Source organism: Corythoichthys intestinalis, chromosome 19 (genome assembly GCF_030265065.1).
Source record: "Corythoichthys intestinalis isolate RoL2023-P3 chromosome 19, ASM3026506v1, whole genome shotgun sequence".
Lineage (NCBI taxonomy): Eukaryota > Metazoa > Chordata > Actinopteri > Syngnathiformes > Syngnathidae > Corythoichthys > Corythoichthys intestinalis.
The window spans coordinates 20,493,825-20,518,451 of record NC_080413.1 but is presented as its reverse complement, the minus strand read 5'-3'; the positions used below and the strand labels follow the sequence as shown (position 1 = coordinate 20,518,451).

Below are 24,627 nucleotides of genomic sequence, written 5' to 3'. Positions count from 1 at the left end.
AACAAATCAAGCATGTATTTTGGTCCAAGGCCATTAAGTGTTTTGTAGACGAGCAGTAGTATTTTATAGTCTATCCTTTGACTCACTGGAAGCCAGTGTAGCGATTTCAACACCGGTGTAATGTGTTCCAGCTTCCTTGTATTTGTGAGAACTCTGGCTGCAGCATTCTGTACTAGATGCAGCTTCCTGACTGATTTTTTTTATCAAGACCCGTAAATGTACCGTTGCAATAGTCCAATCTGCTGAAAATGAATGCATGCATAAGTTTTTCCATGTCTTGTTGAGTCAGAAGCCCCTTAATTCTGGTTATATTTTTTAGGTGGTAATAAGCAGATTTAGTGACAGACTTTAGATGGCTATCAAATTTTAGGTCTGAGTCAATAATTACGCCAAGGTTTCTGACTTGATTTGTAGCTGTAAATGACATTGTGCTAAGTTGCCTGCTTATCTTTGACCTTTCCTTTTTTGGCCCAAAAATGATCACCTCTGTCTTCTCCACATTTAACTGGAGAAAATTCTGGCACATCCATTCATTGATTTGATGAATGCATTTACTCAGGGAGACTAAGGGACTATAATCATGTGGGGACACAGAAATGTACAGTTGTGTGTAATCTGCATAGGCGGGATAGGAGATGTCATACTGTTCCATTGTCTGAGCTAAGGTAAGCATATAGATGTTAAATAAGGGTGGTCCAAGAATTGACCCTTGAGGGACTCCACACGTGAATTTGGTTCGTTCTGACTGATGGTTTCCGATTGACACAAAGAAATCCCTATCATGTAAATAGGATGTGAACCACTGAAGAATAGTGTTAGTAAGCCCTACCCACTGTTCCAATCTGCTGAGTAGTATGTCGTGATCAACCGTGTCGAATGCGGCAGTGAGATCCAATAGTAATAGAACAGATGATTTGACTGCATCGGTATTCCGACGAATATCATTTAGGACTTTGATAAGCACTTTGATAAGTTGTTTTGATACCCTTGACTTTTGTTTATGCTTTGTTTTTTTGTTAACTTCACTTTGAACATTTTTGCACCTAAACCTTGCCTCCGTTTTCCTGCATTTGGATCCACCCACCTTAGTTCCTTGCCTGCCCGCCCGCTCATTTGAACTTCACATTTCAGCATCAATATAATATATGGAAACACTGAATAGATGCAAAGGACAGCTTTCATTTTGTGTCTATGCTAATGTATTCTGACTATTGACAAACAAAAATTATCTCAATTATGAAATAATACCAAACATAAAATGCTAAATAGACCGTTTGCCAATAACAAATAAATGTTTAGTTTGTTTTATTCTACCAGACTAAATTACATTCCAAAACAGTAATTACAATCTATGTAGTTATCACCAATACACAACAAAAGTCATTTCAAGACACTTGCCATTTGAAAACAACTCCCCCCGCCCCTCCAAAAAACATTTTTCCTTTCATAGCTGTTTGAACAATCAGATGCCGCAACTGTGCAACGGTGAGCCATAACAGATGTAAATGCCAAATCCGCGCAAGCGAGTAAGCCAGCCGAAAAGATGGAGGATGCTCACGAGAAAAGCAATATGATGGATATCAGCGCTTCAGCCCAGAATGAAAGCGGGGCGCTTGTGTTCTCCTGCTGTGTGTCTGGCAGCTTGCTATGGAGCCTGTCATTGCGAGCAGCGGGGTGTCCAGCCACTACATGGCATTCAGCAGCATGGGAGCTGAATAAATCACTGGAACACACACACAGTCCAGCTCACTATTTGTTAGACAAAGTCCAGACCTGCCCTCTTGTTACACTTGCAGGTCTGCAGACAGCTGACATTACACACTTAATTAAGTTCACACGCTGGTGTCACTACAAGACTTTTGACAGCCAAAAACTATGCTCTTGAGTGCTTCTAGATAAATATCCAGTGTATAGTATTTTCAGAGGGGGGAAATGTGTAATTAAGAGACTCTATTAAAATGCTTAAAATTCCCCATTTTAACTCATTGACTGCCAACGATACGCATACTCGTCAATTGGAATGTAGTACCGTATTGGCCCGAATATAAGATGGCCCTGATTATAAGACGACCCCCTCTTTTTCAAGACTGAAGTTTGAAAAAAGACTTTTATACAGAAAATAATTACAGTACATATGAAACATGATTATAACAATATATTTGAGAGAGAAACCATGTTATTTTGCCTCATTCAAATCTTAATATCTGAACATTTAAATATGTAAAATAAAGTGCAATCACATTCGTAAAAGAATGGCTTCTGGGTTTTTGAAATGTAAATAAACCAATATATTGTGATAAAAGAACAAAATTGCAATAACTGCATTAACCATCAAAGTGAAGTCTGTAACTGTAGTCTTGAAACAAATCTGAATAAGGAAAAACATTGCAATAAAATACTGCAAACTGGTTAAACTTGAGAGTAGCTGAGATTTGTTGTGTCAGAACATCGCTTCAATGATATCTGGCACCATCTAGCGTCATGAATGGGTATAATGTCTAGACCGCGAATATAAGACGACCCCCACTTTTTCAGTCTTATTTCAATGCAATAAACACAGTCTTATATTCGGGCCAATACGGTATTTAGTTGTATTATCGGGTGTGTGATAAATGTGACCAAATACAACTGAGATATAGGGTGACACCCCTAAAGCAATCGAGCTAGCATTGATGCTTCGGTCTAAACATCACCATATGTTGAGCAACGTTAGCATTGACTGCAGCTGGTCCAACACAATTATAGGCCAGTGCAGAAGCGAGATAATAACAGTTGTTATTTTTCTTATTACACGTCCGAGTCTTATGGACACACTTCACCCCTTTTGTTTTCTATTAATAACCACAGTCCTCAGAATTATTAATAGACACGCAAGAGTGATTATGAGAGAATGCATCACTACACCTTGTATCATTGTATCCCAACACATAATGTAAATATGTAAATAGATGATTGATGAACATGGCAATTGTAATGAGAATGCTGTATAGTCAATACATTAAGGCAATACATTTTAGTACGAAATTAACAGCGTTGTCTCCAGAGGGTTGTTTATCTGTCTAATTGGTTCCAAAACAAATCAAATTTTAAATAAATATGGAAACTGGTAGCACATTAGAGAACTGGTTAGCATTGTCCAACCAGTTGAGAGGTTCTAGAGTTCAAAGCTCATCTTAGATGTTCCTTTGTTTTTCTGGTTACAGTGTGAGTGCTAATGGATATTTGTCCATATATTCTTCACCCACAGTTGGCTGGCAACCGGTCCAGGGTACTTTGCCCCTAACCGAAAGTTGGCTGGGATAGGCTCCAGCACACCTGCGACCCCAATGAGGACAAGTGGGTGAACTGTAAGGTAGAGTGTTAAGATGTTTACTATTAACAGTGAATAACTTGAAAATGTTAAAAAGTAAAAAAAACATGAAACAAATCCTCCACATGACTCTCCTTTATACTACGCCACCATGTTGTTTAGCCATTATTATGTATTTTTACACTGTGTTTGAAATGTTAAAGCATGTCAGTATCGCCTCATTGTTTCCCAGAACGCCCAAAAGGAAACAACAAAACATGCAATTGCGCCCAGGAAATAATAGACTTCGCTCTGAGTAAGAAGAGCGGCTTGCTGGTTTGGATTGAGACATGGCTGTGATGAAGACGTAGTGTGTATTTATATGAGACACCCACAGAAGCCTCCATAATCAATCTCTCAGTGTGCAAGCTCAGCCAAGCAGCAGCATGTAAGACCAAATTCACCCGTCTTTAAAATCTTTATTTATCCATATACCGATTTATGCGGCAATCCTTTCATGCGGTGTCATGCAATGTGTTGACTAAAGCATATGTAAAATGTATGTAAATAGATGCTGACGACATTTGGCGATTTCTTGTAAATTTTAGAATAAAAAATGTCAGACTGTCTTTGCTGAACAGTTGGGAACAGTCATGCTAATGTTTTACCTGATAAGTGTTTTGATTTAACGGGTTACACTTAGATTAAGTTTAATTCCTGTATTTTAACTGAAACAGCATCTATTAATTGGTTTCTGTGGTGATCATGAAGGCTAAAAGGCTATTTGTAGTCTTATTTAAAACTAATGCAATGCATGCTGGAAAGGAAACTTTAATGGGTCGCTGCTTCTTCATGCTGCAGTAGCCACTCTGTGTGATCCACCCAATAAACTAAAATGAAATTTATGGGGCGTATTGAGAGACTTCTCTACTTGTTCTGAGAGTGTGAGGGTGAGAATACAGAACGAGGTCTTAGGGGCAGATTACAGCGCGGACATAATGTATGAGAACGTAAGGAACAAGTGGTCATTTCAAATGAGCGGTCATGAACAGGTTTAGGTTGAGTGAGCTCTCAGGTGCAGTTACCAAGCAGATCCAAAGGGGACTCATTCGGAATTTCACTTTTCCGTTGGCAATGAGGAGGCAATCAGGAGTGTTAAGGTGTTAATGAGTATTTCTATTTGCATTAAGGACAACTGGGATGTGAGACATGTTGCTTTTTGTTGTGTTGATAGGAACAAATTAACAAAGTTTTTTTTGTTTTTTTTTCTCTGTTGTGCATTCTTTTATTTGCGCTAATGCTGTACTGTAGCTTACATATGTTAACTCATTCACTCCCAGCCATTTTAACCGGTGCAACACCCGTTTCTGGATTTTGACTGATTTTGCAATGCCGACAGAAAAATTCTGTTCTATTCCTATATAAACATGGAACCCACCAAAATAAATATTAGAATCTCTAATTTCAGCAGGAAAATAGTAAATTCCTAACTTTTTCAATTCTTTAGAAATCAGCATTAGAAAAGAGCTTCGTTTGAGCAATTTTCCAATTTCTGATGAAAAAACAGAAACTGAGCTTTTTGTGAAAGCATACCTTTCAAACATAACTTTGACTTTAACACAGCTATTTTTTGCTTTAGTTACATCCCAAACATCTGAATAGTGTTTTCCTTTTCCAAGATAACATAAACAACAAGACAAATTTTTTGATAGCAAAGTAACAATTTATTTACACATAATTAACTGAGAGATGACGCTGTAGCGGCCACGACAGCCGGGTAAACTTTTCCCTCATCGCTGCCTGTCTCATAAAGATGGATTTTTTTGAGTCTCTGCGGGGTCTGCTCGGTGAGCAGCGCTGACTCAACGACATCGTCCACTGCACTGGTGGTCCCGGTCATTCTGATCGGTTGTCCAGCGCCTGGCAATCCGGGCGTCCTCTGGGTTGTTCTCCATTCGGTCGTCTTCCGCCGGCGCCCCGGCCGTGCGGCCCAGCCGTTCATTGCCGTTGAATCGGGTTGCGAGTCTTACCAAATGCGCTACTGCCCTCCCGTTGCCAGTTTTATTGCTTTAAAATTGATTTTCAGCTTTGTGCTTTGGAGCTAAATTGAATCAGAACCAAGAGATGTCTCTTGTTAAAAAAAAAAAATGTAAAGGACGTATAAATAAATCTTTGGGACACAAACAATTAAAAATAGAACATATATGTTTTTGGCAGCAAATGAGTTAAGAATAATAAGCACCTCACTTCACTCAACATAGTTTTTTTGGGTTAGGGTTACTTCATAAGATAATGTAAAAATATTGTAGGGCGCTAATTTGAAACTGAACAACGGTTGAAATCTATTTTGTAATTGCTTCTATTAATGCTGCTGTTTTGGTTGCAGTGTAGTTAATGCACAGCATAGACTTCACTATCAGTTGACAGGACACGGGGCTTGGGGCAGATCCGTACGGGGCGTATTTTAACAAACTTAAAATTCAAATATTTTCAAAACCAAAGCCACTAGCGACCTAAAACCAAAATAGGCACCTCGCTTAGGCACACATGAGTCTCCTTGAGCGGTGGCATCAAAAAATTCAAACTCGTTCCATAATGAAATCCTGATTATCATTTTTATATAAGTATAACAAAATTTAAAATGGCAATAAAATTCTCAGATTGTATGCTTGATGCACAAAAATCACCAAATGCAGAGATATTCACCTATATTTTCAGGGTTAGGGTTATATACATACATATACGTTTTTGCCAGAAATAGCAACTTATAGTAAATGTCATGTGTAGAGATACAAAATCCAACATGGTGGCCATCACAAAACAAAGAGCTTTTTCTGTTAAAAACTATTGTAAATACATGTTTAAAAGGCAGAATTTCTATAGATATGAACGTAAAATAGTCTAGATTCTTGGTTAAAAGCAAGAAACAGGCTGTTATCATTCATTTTACGTAATTATTTCAAGTAAAGTTACACTTACAGTATTGATCTTTTTTTTTTCTTTTTTTTTTTTTTCCCACAACATTTCCAAGTGCATGCATGGTGCTATTTAATATAATAATTACGTTGAATCCTCGACCAAATCACTCTTGAGAAAAACCTGCCTGTTTGTAGGCAGTAAAACCTTTGTCCAGTTTCCACCTAAATCTGGCGTTACAACCCAGTGTGTGTTTGAGTTTATCACAGTGAAAGCCAACTCAACGTTCTGCTTTGGTCCGCTCCCTACGGGAAGGACTGGCACGTCTGTGGGAGCTGTCTTGTCAACTGATGATCGAGTCTATGTGCACGGGTAACTATTTGATGAGATTACAGTTACCTCTTGGAGAAAATATTAGCTATTTTTTTAAACAAATGGCACTCAGTGAATTAATTAAGGTATAGGGTGGTGCTTTTTAAGGAATTCCTAAATTCCAACATTTGTTTTGACTCCATCAAGACTCAATCGAACACTTTTTTTCCACCAGTCTGTCCACGTTCCAGATGGAGCTATGCCTGACAACTAAGGTGTTCGCTACAAAACCCAGCTGTGTAAATTGTTAATTTTGAATCAGTAAACAAAAAAGCGGCAGCGTCCACCGAGGCAAATATGATAATTGTTTGCGGATTATGGAGATCTGTCTGGCGACTCGGCAGAGGCTGTGAGTAAACGGGAAGAAAGCTCAGCTCAAACAAATGCACTCACTCCACCAATGGTGCCGTAAGCCCGATGGCACACACGGCAACGTGATCCGCGGGGGGATACCCGGCCGTCAGGCCCCCAAAGGCCTCTGCGGAAAAGGTCGTTTGAATCGTTAGGACAAGCATGATCATATGTACATAAAAATGTCAAAGTCATACAAGCGCACATGAAGATCACGGCTGGAGTTTATATGGATTCAAGATTGTTGTGTATAGTTTTAAGCTAACGTGTATGCCACAATTTTCTATAGTTTTCCTCATTTAGGTCATAAGTGGGCTATATAGCCCATCCCAGATGGAATTTAACACTGGACTGATCGCCCAAACAACAAATTTCCACACCTGTGGGAAATTTAGACACTTAATTGGACAGACATGTTTTTGGAATTTGAGAGTACCTGGATAAAAACTCACACAATTAAGGGGAGAACATGCAAAACAAAATGCCTTAGGGCATGTTTCTTTCAACTCGTAGGCCACGTTGAGACGACAATGATCTGAAGCAAAAACGCAAAAGTGCTGCTATGTTTTTACGTTTTATCTACAATGGTGCAAATAAGTACTTAGTCAACCACTAATTGTGCAAGTTCTCCAACTTGAAAATATTAGAGAGGCCTGTAATTGTCAACATGGGTTAACCTCAACCATGAGAGACAGAATGTGGGGAAAAAACACAGAAAATCACATTGTTTGATTTTTTAAAGAATTTATTTGCAAATCATGGTGGAAAATAAGTATTTGGTCAATACCAAAAGTTTGTTTTGTACCCTTTGTTGGCAATAACGGAGGCCAAACGTTTTCTGTAACTCTTCACAAGCTTTTCACACACTGTTGCTGGTATTTTGGCCCATTCCTCCATGCAGATCTCCTCCAGAGCAGTGATATTTTGGGGCTCTTGTTGGGCAACAGGGACTTAACTCCCTCCACAGATTTTCTATGGGGTTAAGATCTGGAGACTGGCTAGGCCACTCCAGGACCTTGAAATGCTTCTTATGAAGCCACTCCTTTGTTGCCCTGGCTGTGTGTTTGGGATCACTGTCATGCTGAAAGACCCAGCCACGTCTCATCTTCAATGCCCTTGCTCATGGAAGATTTTCACTCAAAATCTCTCGATACATGGCCCCATTCATTCTTTCCTTTACACAGATCAGTCGTCCTGGCCCCTTTGCAGGGGAAAAAAAGCCCCAAAGCATGATTTTTCCACCCCCATGCTTCACAGTGGGTATGGTGCTGTTCGGATGCAATTCAGTATTCTTTCTCCTCCAAACACAGGAACCTGTGTTTCTACCAAAAAGTTCTAGTTTGGTTTCATCTGACCATAACACATTGTCGCAGTCTCTTCTGGATCATCCGAATGCTCTCTAGCGAACCCCAGACGGGCCTGGATGTGTACTTTCTTCAGCAGGGGGACACGTCTGGCAGTGCAGGATTTGAGTACCTGGCGGCGCATTGTGTTACTGATAGTAGCCTTTGTTACTGTGGTCCCAGCTCTCTGTAGGTCATTCACTAGGTCCCCCTGTGTGGTTCTGTGATTTTTGCTCACCTTTCTTGTTATCATTTTGACGCCACGAGGTGAGCTCTTGCATGGAGCCCCAGCTCGAGGGAGATTATCTGTGTTCTTGTATGTCTTCCATTTTCTAATAATTGCTCCCACAGTTGATTTCTTTACATCAAGCGTTTTACCTATTGCAGATTCAGTCTTCCCAGCCTGGTGCAGGTCTACAATTTTGTCTCTGGTGTCCTTCGACAGCTCTTTGGTTTTGGCGATAGTGGAGTTTGGAGTGTGACTGACTGAGTTTGTGGACAGGTGTCTTTTATACCGATAATAAGTTAAAGCAGGTGCCATTAATACAGGTAACGAGTGGAGCCTCGTTAGACCTCGTTAGAAGAAGTTAGACCTCTTTGACAGTTTTTTTTCCACATTCTGTCTCTCATGGTGGAGGTTTACCCATGTTGACAATTACAGGCCTTTCTAATCTTTTCAAGTAAGAGAACTTGCACAATTGGTGGTTGACTAAATACTTATTTGCCCCACTGTATGAGGACAACTGTTTGCCCGAGGAGACGCAAATGTGCACAAAACTACGTAACCCTTCTGCTCTTGTTTCGAAATATGGGTGACTGACAGTATTGCCAGACTGAGCAGATTCCCAAAGACTCTGGGCAGAAGATAAATGTATTGGACGGGTTGATAAAATTTGGACTACTTTTGAGAAAATGTTGGACAGTGGTGGTGGTGTTCTTCTGGACACCATCTTCAACATCAGAGCCTTCCACTGGAGTAACTGTTCAATTGAGAGCATGACTAAGCAATTTAACTGTCTTGTCTGTACACAACGAAACAAGGACTTATCATTCTGACAGCACTGACATATTCACTGACACAGAAATTGAATTTTGAGCGATAGACTAAGAATTTTACACAAGAAACATGCCTTGCAGATAATCTACAGTATGTTGTTTTGCTACTTGAGAGACATGTTGTGAGGATTGAATAAATAGTTTTGAGAAGTTCAATTCTTATCTGAGAAATGTACCAAAGCAATTGAGAAAAACTGTAAGCCAAGAACTGGACTTTGCAGGCAATCTCGTGTTTTGCTCGTGTACTAATCGTTTTGAGAAATGCACAGATTGTTATGCAAATTGCGCAGATGATTTGAGACATGTACCGAAGTGGCTGACAAAAACTGTAAGACCTTTGATCAAAGTTCCCACCTTGTTGAATTTACAATGTGCGCATTGTAAAAAACAAATTATTGAAGTCAAAAGGCCATTTGTGAATTTGTTATAAATCACTAAGAGGAATCCTCCCTTCAAATGTATAGCGCAGATGTCGACTGATAATGTTGCTTTAATGGCCTAATAAATCGCTTCCACCAGTTAACGTAGCACAGAGTGGGCAGATCTGATGTGTACAGCTTGAATGACTATTAAAACGACTGGGCGCTTTCTGAACTAAATCACCGCGTTCTCACAGCCCGACGCATCATTTGTTCCCAAAAACGTACATAACATCTCCAGCACTTAACATGCCGCGTCAATAGCGTAAGACAAATCCTAAGCAAGGTTTGGATTAGTGAGTGAATGACTGCGAAATGCAAACTTTCCAGCGTGACATGACATCCTATGTAGTCTGAACTGACCTAAAGTGGTCTCCACAAATTGGTTCTCTGTTGCTTTTCACTACAGTGAATGTGGTCAGTGTGATAATCTGATCTCAAGAGAAGCTGCGGATCAAAGCCTGGCAACAACTGCAGGAACAAAATGCCCCCTCTTCCCAAAGGGTGTGTGAACTAGATAATGGGAAAAGGAGATTTTAATGTGCCCGACGACGTCAGTAGATCAGCCGACCGGCCTTGTCATTGATACACGCCTTGTGAGTTGTTTCGTAGTGTGAGTCAGTGGTCTTCAAGGATGGGTGGTCCGTCTGGACGTGTGTGTTGAGTTGTGTGAGCCGCCTTTGTATCAAGGGGAAAGAGGCCTTTGTTCTCTTAACCAGGGAGGTGGGACGGACAGATTAAGCTTTTAGAAGTGCAGCCGACCACCACGAGGGCACGCCACTAGGGAGCCAATGTACTGGGTGTTTATTTCTTTCCCAACACACCGTCGTAAGTTTGCGTGTGATGCGTAAATATGAATGATAGCCAAAACGCCCTCGGATAGACGTTGAGGGGGTAAAAGGAAAAAAAAAGTTAAAGTGGGTATTTGTAGCAATTTGCATGAGAATTAGCATGAGCGAGTGAGAATGTGATGCAGGTCAGCAGGTCAATAGTTCTTATCCATCTGTCCTTCTGATGGCATGCCTCCCAGGTCAGTTTGATTTCTCTGTGAGCGAGCTTAATCTTACCCCAGTGCTCAGCGAGCCTCTTCAGCATACTTAGATCAGCTCCTTCAAGCCCCTCTGCTGCACACGCACAAGTACGCACACACATACCCAAAAATACAAATGTGTGTAGTCGCCAGGATTACAAATCAATGGTCGGTTGCTATGTTATATTACTTTTTAACTACTCAGTGGGAGTGTGAGGGCCATTCTGAAAAGAAAAAAAAAAAAATAATACAAGGGAATAAGGTCCTAGAGTATCAAAAACAAGAAGTCGACTGTTCTGGAATACTTAAGTCAGATGGTTATGAGTCAAGTGTTAGAAGTGTTTTTTTTTTTCTTTTTAAATCAAAAACGAACTCAAATGTAGTATTGTAATATCACAAAAACATAATTTGGGAATATTTTCGATTGCATTTTAAAGAATATACGTGGAAATTGTACAAAAATTAGATGAAATTACATATCTTTCTACAAACTTCTCACTTTAGTCGGCAAAGTTTTTGCACCATTTCTCCTTAGAGAACTATCTGTAACTGAGCCAGGTTTGTAAAACGCCTTGCTCGCACATGCCTTTTCGAGTCTACCCATAAATTTTTACCAGGGATGACAACAGGGCTTTGTAATGGCCACCCCAAAACATTGACTTTGTTAAGTTTAAGCCACTTTAAGGTGGCTCCAAGTATTCATGTGGACCAAGTCACGTGCAAAGGTGACAAATCTTAAATATTTCCTGAAACTTACACATCAACACAACACCATCAAATGCGACAAAGGTATTCTTTCACGATTGCCTATGACTTAACTATAAAATCTCATATATTTTCTGTTACCAAGTTCGTTAATTTTATTTACTATAAGAAGGAATCTGACCTTTTAGCCAGATTGCCGGAATCACGGGAGCCAAACCGCTGGAACCGCGCAAACCCAATTCCAATGACCAGGGCCGGCAGTACCCCGACAACTCGGCCAAAAGACCAAACTTCGCGCGTTCACCTTAGTCTTAAACCCTCGTTCTGACTCCATTTTGAAAGCTGGAGAAGGCTCCAAAACACAAGTTGACAATTTATCCTATGTCGGCAGCAATCATACAGCACTGAAAGACCCAGGCGAGGAGGCAAACTGAATCCAGGGTCACCATATAACAAGTCAACAAAAGATTCTTGAGAAAAATGACAACAATTAATTAAACTCTCAAGTCTTTGAAAGGCTCTGGTGAGGCGGGCTTTGGTCCGGAAGAAGGGTGTGTTTGGGCATTGTTTCGGACTATTATCTGTTGGACAGGAGAATTCGGGCGTTACTGTTGTCAGAGCAACAAGAGTTAAGGATTTTGCCATCCTCAGCGCCACTTGAGTGCTGAGTGTTCCCTTCTCGGTTGTGGGTTCCTCCGTGTCAGATGTTCCTTGTGGCAAGACAAGATATACCGCCCTTTGTTCTGCACTGTCCAGAAGAGTTGGTTGTGGGATTTGGTGGTGCAAACGTGGGCTTGTAGATGTACGCCTATCACCTGCTTGTCACCGTCAATCTTGCTCAGTCAGCTGCATGACTCATGCGTTGGGCTTCTGTGGTTAAAGGCGTCCTGTATCTGTTCTTCCCTTATATGCCCGTTGTCTTGGCGCTGCAAATTCTAATCATTTCAACTCCAACTGTTCATAATATCAAATATATTCTGCATGTTATTCTTAAACTGATATAAATGCTATTTATTTTATATTGGGTGTGATTGAGTAATACAAACAGTCAAACTGTAAATATGAGAAAAGATACTATTCCCTGATTGATTATATTAAGTGTGTTAGAGTAATACAAGCAGTCAAACTGTAAATACGAGAAAATATACTTTCCCTTCTCTATAAATGCCTCTTTCCTATGCTATATTCATTTGGCCAATTTATAGAGTGGTTGCTCATTCTTGATTCTGAATTTGTTTGTTCTGTACATTTTTTGTGTGCCACATTCTGTGAATTTAACTTTGGATTGTTTGTTCTGTACATTTTTTGTGTGCCACATTCTGTGAATTTAACTTTGGAATTAATTATATATAATTTACATATTTACTGGCCGTATAGGTCATGAGTGATTAGCAAGCTTTCTAATGGCAACCATTTGAAATTAGGATAAAGATTGAGAATACGCTTTTCTTCTCCTTATGTATGCATTTGTGCAAGTTGGCACAATTCCAGTCACAGTATTTGTAGTGCCGTTGGTACAATATCTTGTTCCTCTTTACATAGTCAAATGCAAATGTGAGGCATTGTGTATCCTGTATCTTCCGTTCTAACTTAACAATGGGTCATTTTCCCCCCTCTGGACTGGAGGAAAAAAAAGTGTTGTGTTAGATGACTTTTCTGCTACCAACCTGTATTGTGGAATTTTACAATAGAGACTACCGTATTTTTCGGACTATAAGTATCACCTCAGTATAAGTCACACCAGCCATAAAATGCCGAACGAAGAGGAAAAAAACTTATATAAGTCGCACCTGAGTATGTTGCATTTTTGGGGGCAGTTTACTTGACAAAATCCAACATATAGAACATATATGTCATCTTGAATGGCAATTTAAAATAAAAAATACAATAGAGAACAACATGCCGAATAAGTGTACAGTATGATAATGTTATGTGATGCATGAACAACGAAATGCGAACGTGGCCTGTATATTAACGTAACATAGCTATTAAGAGTTATTCAGATAATTATAGCATAAAGAACATACTAACAAGTTTACCAAACCATCAGTGTCACCCCAAAACACCAAAATAACATGTGAAATGATATAACAATGTGCTAATAATTTCACACATAAGTCGCTCTGGAGTATAAGTCGCACCCCCAGCCAAACTATGAAAACAAACTGCGACTTATAGTCCGAAAAATACGGTAAATGAAAAAAAAAACATTTTGAAAAATTCAATCAGAACTTGTGTTTGAAGGAAAAGAAAAAAAACAACCATCCAATACCTAGTAAGGAGATAGAGCTTTTGAAGTAAAATGGCCTCATTTTCCATTTTGTGTAAATTGAAAGAGTTCTTGGTTCATTCTTCAAATGTTCTGTCGGTGTGTGTGAAACTGCAATCCCCCTCCCACACATTGTCCTGTGCGGTGCATTTTGTTTGTGAAGCGGGTTACGACATGTGCTACAGATTAGCTTTAAATACTGTTTGACCCGTGTCTGCACAGAGCAAAGCTTGGGGAATTGGACAAGCGGACCATCTGTGAGGTGTAGTCCTCCATCCATCCTCTATCTCATGAAAGAGCACCCTCCTCCTCCTTCTCCTCTTCTTCAACTCTTGTTCCCTCTCTGCCCTTCATCAGTCTTCTGCCTTCTCAGCGTTCCTTGCGTTTGTCATGGCGTCTGTCTGAACAAACAAACCCTTTCGGGGTTCGGTAGCGAGACAGACGGCGTAATGCGCTGTTGTTTGTTTTTCCCGCTCTAGTGTGGGAGACAGTTTTCTTACCGAGGAGGAACCACAAAACAAATATTTACTCCTCATGCTTACAGCACCTGGAGCCTTCCCGTTTTCTTCAACATGGACCCTCCTTTTGGTTCTGAAGGAAAGATGATCCAGAGGTGAAGAAAGTGAAAGTCGCATCTGTTTTCATAAACCTTAAAGGAGACTTCCATTTTTAGTTAGGATACAAAATCGAATTCAACAGGACTCAATGTAGCCCTGCTTACCTTTTAAGGCAGTTGTCCTTTAGGTTTTTCTGCACAATACTGATCATGTTTTAGATAGCGTAGTCTGAAAGTGGCCCTGGACATCAGGGCCATTCCTGACCAATTTGGTACCCAAGGGAACATATTTACTGGTGCCCACCATCGCGCAACAATAGCTATTTTCACCAAAAACATTTAAACCCTCACACTGTACTTTTTCCACTAGCCGTTTGTGTATGGGAAACTACTAGACTTTGCGGGCTTGGACTAGGTGCTGATGTTTATAAGGAGGCTGTACAAGATGGCCCGGGATGTACAGAGCTGGAAGGAAAATATTTCAGAAGAGCGTCTACAAGGAAAAGAAAGCGGGATGTTACATTATATTAGTCAAATAGGTGTTGCTTGTGAAACCAGCATGGTTGAAAAATTAAAAGAAATTCATAAAGAACTGCAACTACACAGGACCATCCAATAATAATGATTTGAGTAATTTATGATAATTAAAAAATGAAATTGAATATTTTTATATGAACAGATTTTATATGAACAGAATTGCCATTTTAATTAATAAATGGCAAATTTAATCACAAATGTTTGCATTTAAATCCATGCCACTTTTAGTCCCCCATACTACAGAACTATGAAATTAGCAATTGCATATTTAATGGTGTATTTATTAGAGGTGCACGATAATTACCGGTCCGATAATTATCGGTCCGATAATAGGAATTATGATGTAATCCCTATAAATCCATTAACATTATATATTATCGTGCTATTAATATTAATTTTGGGACGGTGTCGGTGGATTTGGATGTGTGCATTTGTTTCCACTCCTGTTTTGCCAGTACGCAAAGTTTTGTTACTCTTCTAGAGTCCTTATTTTTCCATCACTGAGTGTGAAACCTTACTATGGCAATTACCAAATGTTTGCATTTTACAGTGTTTACATGTTATTGAGAGGCTCGCTGTCTTATAATTGCCAGGGTATGAAATTTGTTTCATTCTCCTGTTGCACCAAATGTTTTATCTGCTGACAAAGCACAATACCTGTTGGGTTTATGTTTGTTTTAGTTCTGTGCTTATTGTTCAGGGAAACACATCGTCAATGATATTGACGTATTGATTGTGATTGACTCAAATTATATTTGTTTGAAAAAATTAATATGGGCACTTTATTCGAAGTCAAAGCTGTTCTCGTATTTGTTTTATTCATTATAATAATGTTCATGTCATCATGAAAATTCTGGTTAGGTCGAAGGTAAATCTATGCTGAATCCATCACTAGTATTTTTGCCCTACAGGTGTTCATAAACTCAGGCGAATATACATTGAAAAATTATATATATATTGTATAATCGGTTATCGTATCGGAACTAAGGACCAGGAAGTTATCGATATCGGCTTCAAAAAATTGATATAGTGCACCCCCAGTATTTAATTAACCTTGGCACTTTTAGGCAAGGCAAATTTATTTGAATAGCACAGTTTAACACAATGTAAATCAGCAAGAAACAATTTTAGTCCCCCATACACTTTGTCCAACTTTCTCTAAAGTGGGAGAAGGAGAAATTTAACTGACACTAATCCACAGCTGGCTGAATACTGAAAATATTTCTAAAACAACAGGCCTGGCTAATGATACAGTATAATTTATATTTAGCAGTATGCCATCTAAACTCTTTGTAAAAACCACTAGCTTGCAGTATACTGTATGTGTCTTTGCAATTAAAAAAGTTTTCTTCATCACATCAAACCTCTTTTTTCACTTTTATGTTCCACTTCTTTCGTCTTCTTTCTAAAATGCGACCCGGAGGGCTTTTGTCCTTTCATGACGTCGTCACTGCAACGTCGCTCAAATGCGGATGCTAAAAATAACACCCTCAGGTAGGGTGAGTGAGAATAGAGACAGTGGTGAAATTACCGCATCACAGGAAACAGTGAAATGGGCAGAAGGCTAATTGTAAAAATGATTTCATTATTACCGTATTGGCCCGAATATAAGACGGCCCTGATTATAAGACGACCCCCTCTTTTTCAAGACTCAAGTTTGAAAAAAGACTTTTTGAATACCAAATTAATTTTTATACAGAAAATAATTACATTCGAAACAAATGATAATAACAATATGTTTGAGAGAAAAAGCATGTTATTTTGCCTCATTCAAATCTTAATATCTGAACATTTAAATATGTAAACTAAAACGCAAAAACATTCGTAAATGAATGGTTTATTTACATTTCAAAAACCAGAAGCCAATCTATTGTGATAAAACAACAAAATTGCAATAACTGCATTAACCATCAAAGTGAAGTCTAACTGTAACTGTAGTCTTGAAACAAATCTGAACGAAAAACATTGCAATAAAATAATGCAAACTGGTTAAATTAAAAATAGTAGCTGAGATCTGTCATGACAGGACATTGCTTCAATGATATATGGCGCCATCGAGCGTCGTGAATGGGGAGAGTAGCTGAGATCTGTCATGAAAGAACATCGCTTCATTGATATCTGGCGCCATCTAGCGTTGTGAATGGCTATAATGTCTAGACCGCGAATACAAGACGACTCCCTCTTTTTTAGTTTTATTTCAATGCAAAAAACACTGTTTTATATTTGGGCCAATACGGTATTTAAAGACTTACTACTATAAATATTGTTGTTCTTTTGTTTTATTGTCTTATAAAAGTTTTTGAATATTGCTATCATCAAATATTATTTGAACATTTTTCTTGACGCCCTTTTGGACGCTGCAACGCCCCTAGCATTTGCCTACCTCGCCCAGCCTGTTATAGGCCTAAAGACTTGGTGTGGATTATTGTGTAAATATTTTGAGTTCCTTTTCTCAGATAGTCAGTTTCCGCTTCATTTTGTAAATCTAAACGTGCATTCGAACTCTAGTTCGGACCAAAAAAACGAACTCTGGTCCGCTCAAACATCGTGGATCTCGGTCCACTTTAAGCGCAAAGGTCTAAGGGTGCACTTTTGCTACTTTACGTGCAGCGTCACAGCATGAAACTGTGATGCTCCGGGCTGTGATGCGACACGCATGTATCCTTGGAAGCGGAAGTACAGCCCGTACGCTATTCAAAATCAACAATGGCAAGAGGACAGACGATTAACCATGGCCAAATGTTGTGCTGCACTAAGCAGTTGCATTTGATACAAAGAATCTGGTTACCATGTGGCGGTTGTGTTTTGCATGCTGTACCTGAACGCACTGTGTGAGATGCGGAAGAGTGGGGTGGAATACGTTCACTTTTTATGTTCCGTTATTGTTGGCGTCGCATACGGCAGACAGTAGCCGTGTTGTATTGCACAAGTTCTAAAATAAATGATTAAACACCTGACCAAGCTGGCGACTTCCTTGTCTTTGTTACAGTATTAAGGAAACAAATGCCTGCACCAGAGGCTCCTTTTTTCAGTTGACCCCCCCCCCCCCTTTTTTTTTTTCCCGGCAGGGGTTGGGGGGGCGGGGGTAGTTCGGTTGGCGCAGTGTAAATGCTGAACCTTTTCAACAACATTTGGGCCAAATATCAACCTTTTTGTCACTTGCAAGTGTTGTTGCGAGGTAGCTTTCCAACCGGACCCTGGTGCTCTTGGTCTTGGTAATGACATTTCTTCATTTTTGGTTGGCATAGGCTGTTACATTCTGTTGGTCGGATTGTGTTTTGTCACAGAGCCGGTTGTGGGAGCGTTCCCGACATCCTCCCTGCAGCCAATTTAAGCTCATCAACACTCTATTTAGGCCCATGTGATCCAAGAGAAGGGTGCCGAGATATTAACTTGCTGGGCCCATTCGACACCTTGCACTCCCGAATTTCGTGCATTTGCTAGCTTGTTCGTCTCCCGCCCTTGTTTTGAAATGCCCTACGTTGTGCTGGTATTTGAGTGCATTTGTTTTGTTGTCTTATCGTCTCTCTGCCTACCGCTTAGGTTAGTATTATTGATCCCCGTGGACCAACTGTCATGGACCCATTGTATTATTCCCCCTTTTCCGCGATCACATGTATTTTTGTTTGTATTTAATAAACCCTTGAACACATGTACCGTATTGGCCCGAATATAAAACGGTGTTTTTTGCATTGAAATAAGACTGAAATAGTGGGAGTTGTCTTATATTCGAGGTCTTGACATTATACCCATTCACGACGTTAGATGGCGCCAGATATCATTGAAGCGAATGCTGAACTTAAGGAATAATGTTCTGTCATGACAGATCTCAGCTACTCTCAGGTTTAACCAGTTTGCATTATTTTATTGCAATGTTTTTCCTTATTCAGATTTGTTTCAAGACTACAGTTACAGTTAGACCTCACTTTGATGGTTATGCAGTTATTGCAATTTTGTTGGTTATCACAATAGATTGGTTTATTTACATTTCAAAAACCTGAAGCCATTCATTTACGAATGTGATTGCACTTTAGTTTACATATTTAAATGTTCAAATATTAAAATTTGAATGAGGCAAAATAACATGCTTTTTCTCTCAAATGTATTGTTATAATCATTTGTTTTGGGTGTACTGTAATTATTTTCTGTATAAAAATTAAATATGGTTTTTGAAAAGTCTATTTTCAAACTTGAGTCTTGAAAAAGAGGGAGTCGTCTTATTATCAGGTCTTATATTCGGGCCAATACGGTATTTAATAAACCCTTGAACGCATCCCTCAATTGTTTTCTGCTTTGAGGTACAACCTTGTTTCCGCAGTGGCGGACCCTAACATCAGCAACAAAATAAACCACACACTTCCAAAAATGGACGATGGACTCTCTTCCTCGGCTCTACGATCCAGTAACAATTTAATTTAATTATGTTTTCAGGTTACTTTAGCTATTTACAGCTTGCTATGTTGATAATTGTGATGTTTGTTTACCCCCTTTCGTCTTACTGCGAGGAAAGAGGAAGTGTTGATCGGCTCGCCATGATATTTACGTCGTGCTGCAACCCGTGAATTTAACGCCTGCTTTCACACACACCGCTTCCCGGGAAAGTCACAGACATCATGCAAAGGCGCGACTCTGTAAATGTCTGTGTCAGTTGAGGGATTTAAACGGTGTTCAGGTGTGTTTGAAAGGGCTTTTATTTTGTTTGAAGATAGTGTTAAGAGCTCAACCAAATAGTATGTAGTCTGGTTTTGTTTTCCGAAATTTCCGGGTCTGCAGTGAGTCAGCAACACACACACTTTTGTGAAATATACGATGTTTATTGTAGAAAGAGGAAAAAACAAGAACAACAACAACGCTAGATAGATTTTCACTTCTAACATCCCGCGCTACTGTTATACCACAAAAGATATTCCTTCGAGCAATCAAAACTCTTACCGTTGACAAGCGGGCGGAGAGCCGACACCCCGGTAGAGCTGCAGAGGAATACAGGCCGAGCGATCCGTACGACATCCACGGCAGATTCTAACCGAAGAGGGGAAAATCCCGGCTCTTATAGTGGTGCATCATGTCAGATCAGAGATGGTCAGTCCCTTACCTCAGGTGACAAGCCACTTGCCCAATGGTATCATTGCACATGTTTTGAGATCCAATGGTTTCGTTACACGTGGTTTGACACATGTTTTGTAATCACACATCACAAAGATGTCAAAGTGGCGAGGAAACAAGGTAAAGGGAATCCTACATCATAAGGATGCCAAAGTGGCGAAGATAACAAGGTTACAGTCATAAAAGGTAATCATCGCAATATGCTGATACAGTCACAAGGAGAATTATCACAATATGCTGATGTATAAAGGGAGTCATTACAAAATGACGATTCACTCCGGGTCATATTATATTTCTCCATCGAGACTCCAACGATGGCTGCAGATGGTTTTCAGTTCTTAAACGAAGCAATTTTGCTATCATTGCAATGTAAGGTTCTGGAAATCATACAAGGTTGATATACTGGATTCTTCTATTAAGAGTATATTGCCACCCCATTTGAAACAGTCCATCTATCTCCCTTCCTGATTCAATCTTACCCAAATCAACAAATATTCCCATCCCTCCAATATCATCATTAAGATCACTTTTTATTCCAAGTGAAAGCAGTCCGGTGTAAATATGTGCATATTTGACTGTCGGGTCAGGCAGAAAGCAGAGGCGTTGCTAGAAGCACGCCGCCGCACATCGGAAATGAACAATAAGGCGGCGTGCGAGGGCACTCGCAGGAAGTGGAGGATTTTGCATGCGTGAGGCAGGCTGACACGCATGTGTTGAGATCCTGCACAAAAGGAAGTAGCTTTACGCTTTGTTGACCTCCAACGAGGAATAGGCTATCCTCAAGTTGGCCTCTGAATTCTTAATTCTGAACAATGGTATGGGGAAGAGATATGAATTCTTTTATTGCATTTGCAATAGTTGCTCAACAAAATCAAGTTTTTCAACTGCTTTGTGTTGACAAGAGGCAAAGCAGGACTCAGCTGTTGCTTCTCAACATGAGATGAGGATAAACCGACCACATTTGTGCAATACTGCCCTCTTGTGTCTTTACTATATCTTACTATACTATGTAATATATATATATATATATATATATAGATAGATGCGTTCTATTGTTTCCAATAAAATGATCGTCGATAGTTTGTAATTTGCAGTTTTCATTCATTCAGTCAATCATTACTGTTTGTCCTTAAACTAAAAAACAACAACAATATAAAAAAAGATGGACCATTTGCCACAAAATAACGTGGTAAACAAATAGGATCAAATACATGACTTGCATACAGTATTTAGGATAATATTCATCCAAAGAGAATTACTAAAAAAAATATTTAAAAATCACAAATATTAATGAAAACTAATTCCAATATTATTTGTATTGTGTACATTGGATATACATACGTTTTAACTTCACAGTGACAAATCATTTGAAACATCACTTGATGGAAGGCATTTCTACAGTACTGAAAATTAGTCATGGTATAAAGTATTAACAAAAAACTCTTAGGCTGAACACTAATTTCTTACCGTCAAACAGAACTGAAGTTTAGTTGCCTGTAGGTAACAACATTAGCCTCTAGATGTCACCACAGGTTTACAAAAATACTTCGGAAAAGACCGTTTGAACATTGCTTGAGTCACGCTGTCGTATACCCTTTTTTTATTGCAAATTCTGGACAATGTGCAAGATTGTTGGGTCATCCGAATTTGAATCATAAATATTTTGTTTAGTGGATTGATGAGCCAGGTTTAAACATGTTTGGAGACAACTCTGTTATATATATTAAACTAAACAGAAGAGAGAAAGTGGGGAAAAAAACGCATTTTAATTTTTGTGTCTGGAGTTTATGACAAAGTATTTGATATCCGTGATCGTGAATCACTTTTGAATAATAATAATAATAATAATAATAAAGCAGATTGGGGTGTGGAAGTTGTCTCATCAAAGTTATTTACAAGGATCCAAGGGCTGAATTTCATTTCGAAAACCTCATCAGTCATGATACACAAGAAGTGGAGACAATACTTGCGGGTTGAATGAGGAGAGGAGAAGACGATTTGACATGAATATCAAGAAGACACGGGAAATGATGAGGAGTGGGTGGCAAGATTACAAAAATCATAGATGATGGCGAGACAAAGGAATCGTATGAACACTCCGTGAATAAAAGTATTGGGACACCTGAGTGGCACTTCAACGAAGTAAATGCAAAAGAATAAAATCACCAACTCATGTCAGACTTAGGAACGTTTATTTAAGAGGTACTAACTCTATCAAGCAGGGGTGAGCAAGATTTAGTCAAACGTGATGATACGCATCCTTTTAATGAGACAGTGAAAGGCGTAGATTGATATTAACATTGCGATATTCATCAGTCTATTCTCATCTGTTTTAATTAACTCTCATCTATTACCGTCATCATTAGGTGTGCAATCATGATCAGCATAATGAGATGTACTCTGTCATGTGATTATCTAGCTGTCCATCTATCCATGCGTACATCCTCTCTGCATCCATCCTTCCTTCATCCATCCATCCATCCATCCTGATAGACTTTAATGGTTATCAATGAACCCACAAGAGGATATGATATCAAAATGTGATAATAAAACCATAAGTCTCAATCAATGTTGGCAAAGGCATGATTGTCAGATATCTCTGAAATATCAATGTGAGCATTTACCCTCTTTACCCTGATTTCCATTTAAAAAAAAAAAAAAAAGGACTCGCGATCGTTGGTGGGATTGGTAAAAAGAGTACTTGTATAGCGCATTTATCTTCTTAAAATAAAAATAAAAAATAATAACCGAGCCCAAAGCGCTTTTCATTAGCTCATATTCACTCATTCATGCACAAATTCACACACACCAATGGTGCTGCTGCCATGCAAGGGGCTGCCAACCCTCTTGGAGCAAATTAGGGTTCAGTGCCTTGGCCAAGGGCACTTCGATGGTGGGCTGTCGTAGTCAGAAATCGGACTGCGGACCCTTCATTCCTAGAACAACTCGAGCTACTAACTGGGCCACAGGTGCCAAGTGTGCTCCAGCACATTACTGGCTGAAGGCTGTGCATGCACTGGTTAACTCTTAACCTACAGGCACCAAATGGTCTGCAATTAATTAATTAGCCATGATACAAAAAAAAATAAATAAAAAAAAATCAGGCTCCGAGGATCAATTGATACTGGCCCATGGCGCTAATCTACCAAGTTTCACGACAATCGGTCGCAAATAATGGAGGAGTAGGAAAGTTAGATTTCACAAAAAGAACAAGGAAAAAGAACTTGAAAGAATTCGTATAAAACCTATGGAAGCATGATAGGTAACATGAAGAAATATGCTTTTGGCATTAGGGAGTGTAATTACAGTACTTTCTGCAGGATGTGTGCATTCAAGAGGTGTGACCGAGTGAATAATCTTTTTTTCCCACCTGTCCTGTTTAGCTGCTTTGACATGGAGAATGTCAAATCTGACTGCTGAAACAATATAAACACTCCTTGTGGTTATTTTGTATTGTTTATTCAGAAAGTGTAGTTAGACAGAAGATGGCTTAGGGGGACAGAGAGAAAGAAAGAACACAGGGAATAGTGATACAAAAGTATGATTGAATATACTGCTTATGCTACCTAATTGTAAATAGCAGTTCAATATGACTACTCTTACCAAGGGAGCACCATGTGGAGAGGATCTACTCCTAGTAATCAGAAGGATAAGAAGTGTTAAGATGGGTCAATTGCGGAAGCAATGTTAGTAATGTACTAGTATATAAGGGAACCCAGAATTAGGACAAATTACCTGTGAGCTTTAATGAGTTGCATCCAACTTTTAACAATATACCGTAATTTTCAGACTATAAGCCGCTCCTTTTTTCATAGTCCAGCGCGGCTTATTTGTTGATTTATTTGGGTTAATAGGCAACACTTTATTTGACAGCGGCGTCATAAGACTGTCATAATTATGACATGACACCATCATGGGCATTACTGTACGTTTATGACAGATGTCTTTAATTGTCATCTGGCAAATTATGTCACTAACTCAATTTTATGTCCAGCTCAGATCTTTTGCATCCATTCAAAAGTGGGATAATTTGCCAGATAAAACTAAATGATATTTTATAAGCATTTGTTAATGCTCATGACAGTGTCATGACATAATTATCATTGTCGAATGACAGTCTTATGGTGCCACTGTCAAATAAAGTATTACCAAATACCCTAACTAGCAATTAATGAAACAATTGGAACAGTAACTGAAGAAATAATAAGCACAGAGCATTAATTTGGATTGGTATTTACATCTGTAGCACTACAATGCATGCTAGGAGGCATGTTGGATAACAAAAGTGTTGACAGCAGGTGGCAGCAGAGGTTGACTGTCTCCCCCAAGGCAGCAGTGATGGTCAAATGAAGCTTCGTGAAGCAATGAAGGTTTGCAGCCAATTGGTTAAAAGTTTCATGGTGGTTCATTTGGTCATATGACAGTCGTATGATGCCCAGTGTTAATCTTACTTTAAAAAATTAATTACACATTACTTCCTCTCCCTACTTTTTTTTTTTTTTTTAAATCTAAAAAAACAAAAACTGGTCACACAATCGGAAGTTTAAAAGTTTTTTGGGACAACAGGGGTATTGCGGATATTGCGATAACTAGATAACGATAATAATAATGATAATAATAACTAGATAATAACCTTCACTATGTGTGGAAGTCATTTATTGTTGTGAATCAATCGTTGTTA

The 24,627-nt window shown here is 39.1% G+C and overlaps 1 protein-coding gene across 1 annotated transcript in view; it reads left to right on the top strand.

The window, feature by feature from the left end:
* The window catches only part of LOC130907228 (glutamate receptor ionotropic, kainate 2), a 334,891-nt gene that overhangs the window by 33,859 nt on the left and 276,405 nt on the right, over positions 1–24,627 (top strand). Inside the window, exon 2 of the mRNA XM_057822068.1 lies at positions 3,248–3,336. Within this exon, the coding sequence (XP_057678051.1) occupies positions 3,327–3,336 (10 nt within the window). The 5' untranslated portion in view covers positions 3,248–3,326. The remainder of the gene's footprint in view (positions 1–3,247; positions 3,337–24,627) is intronic.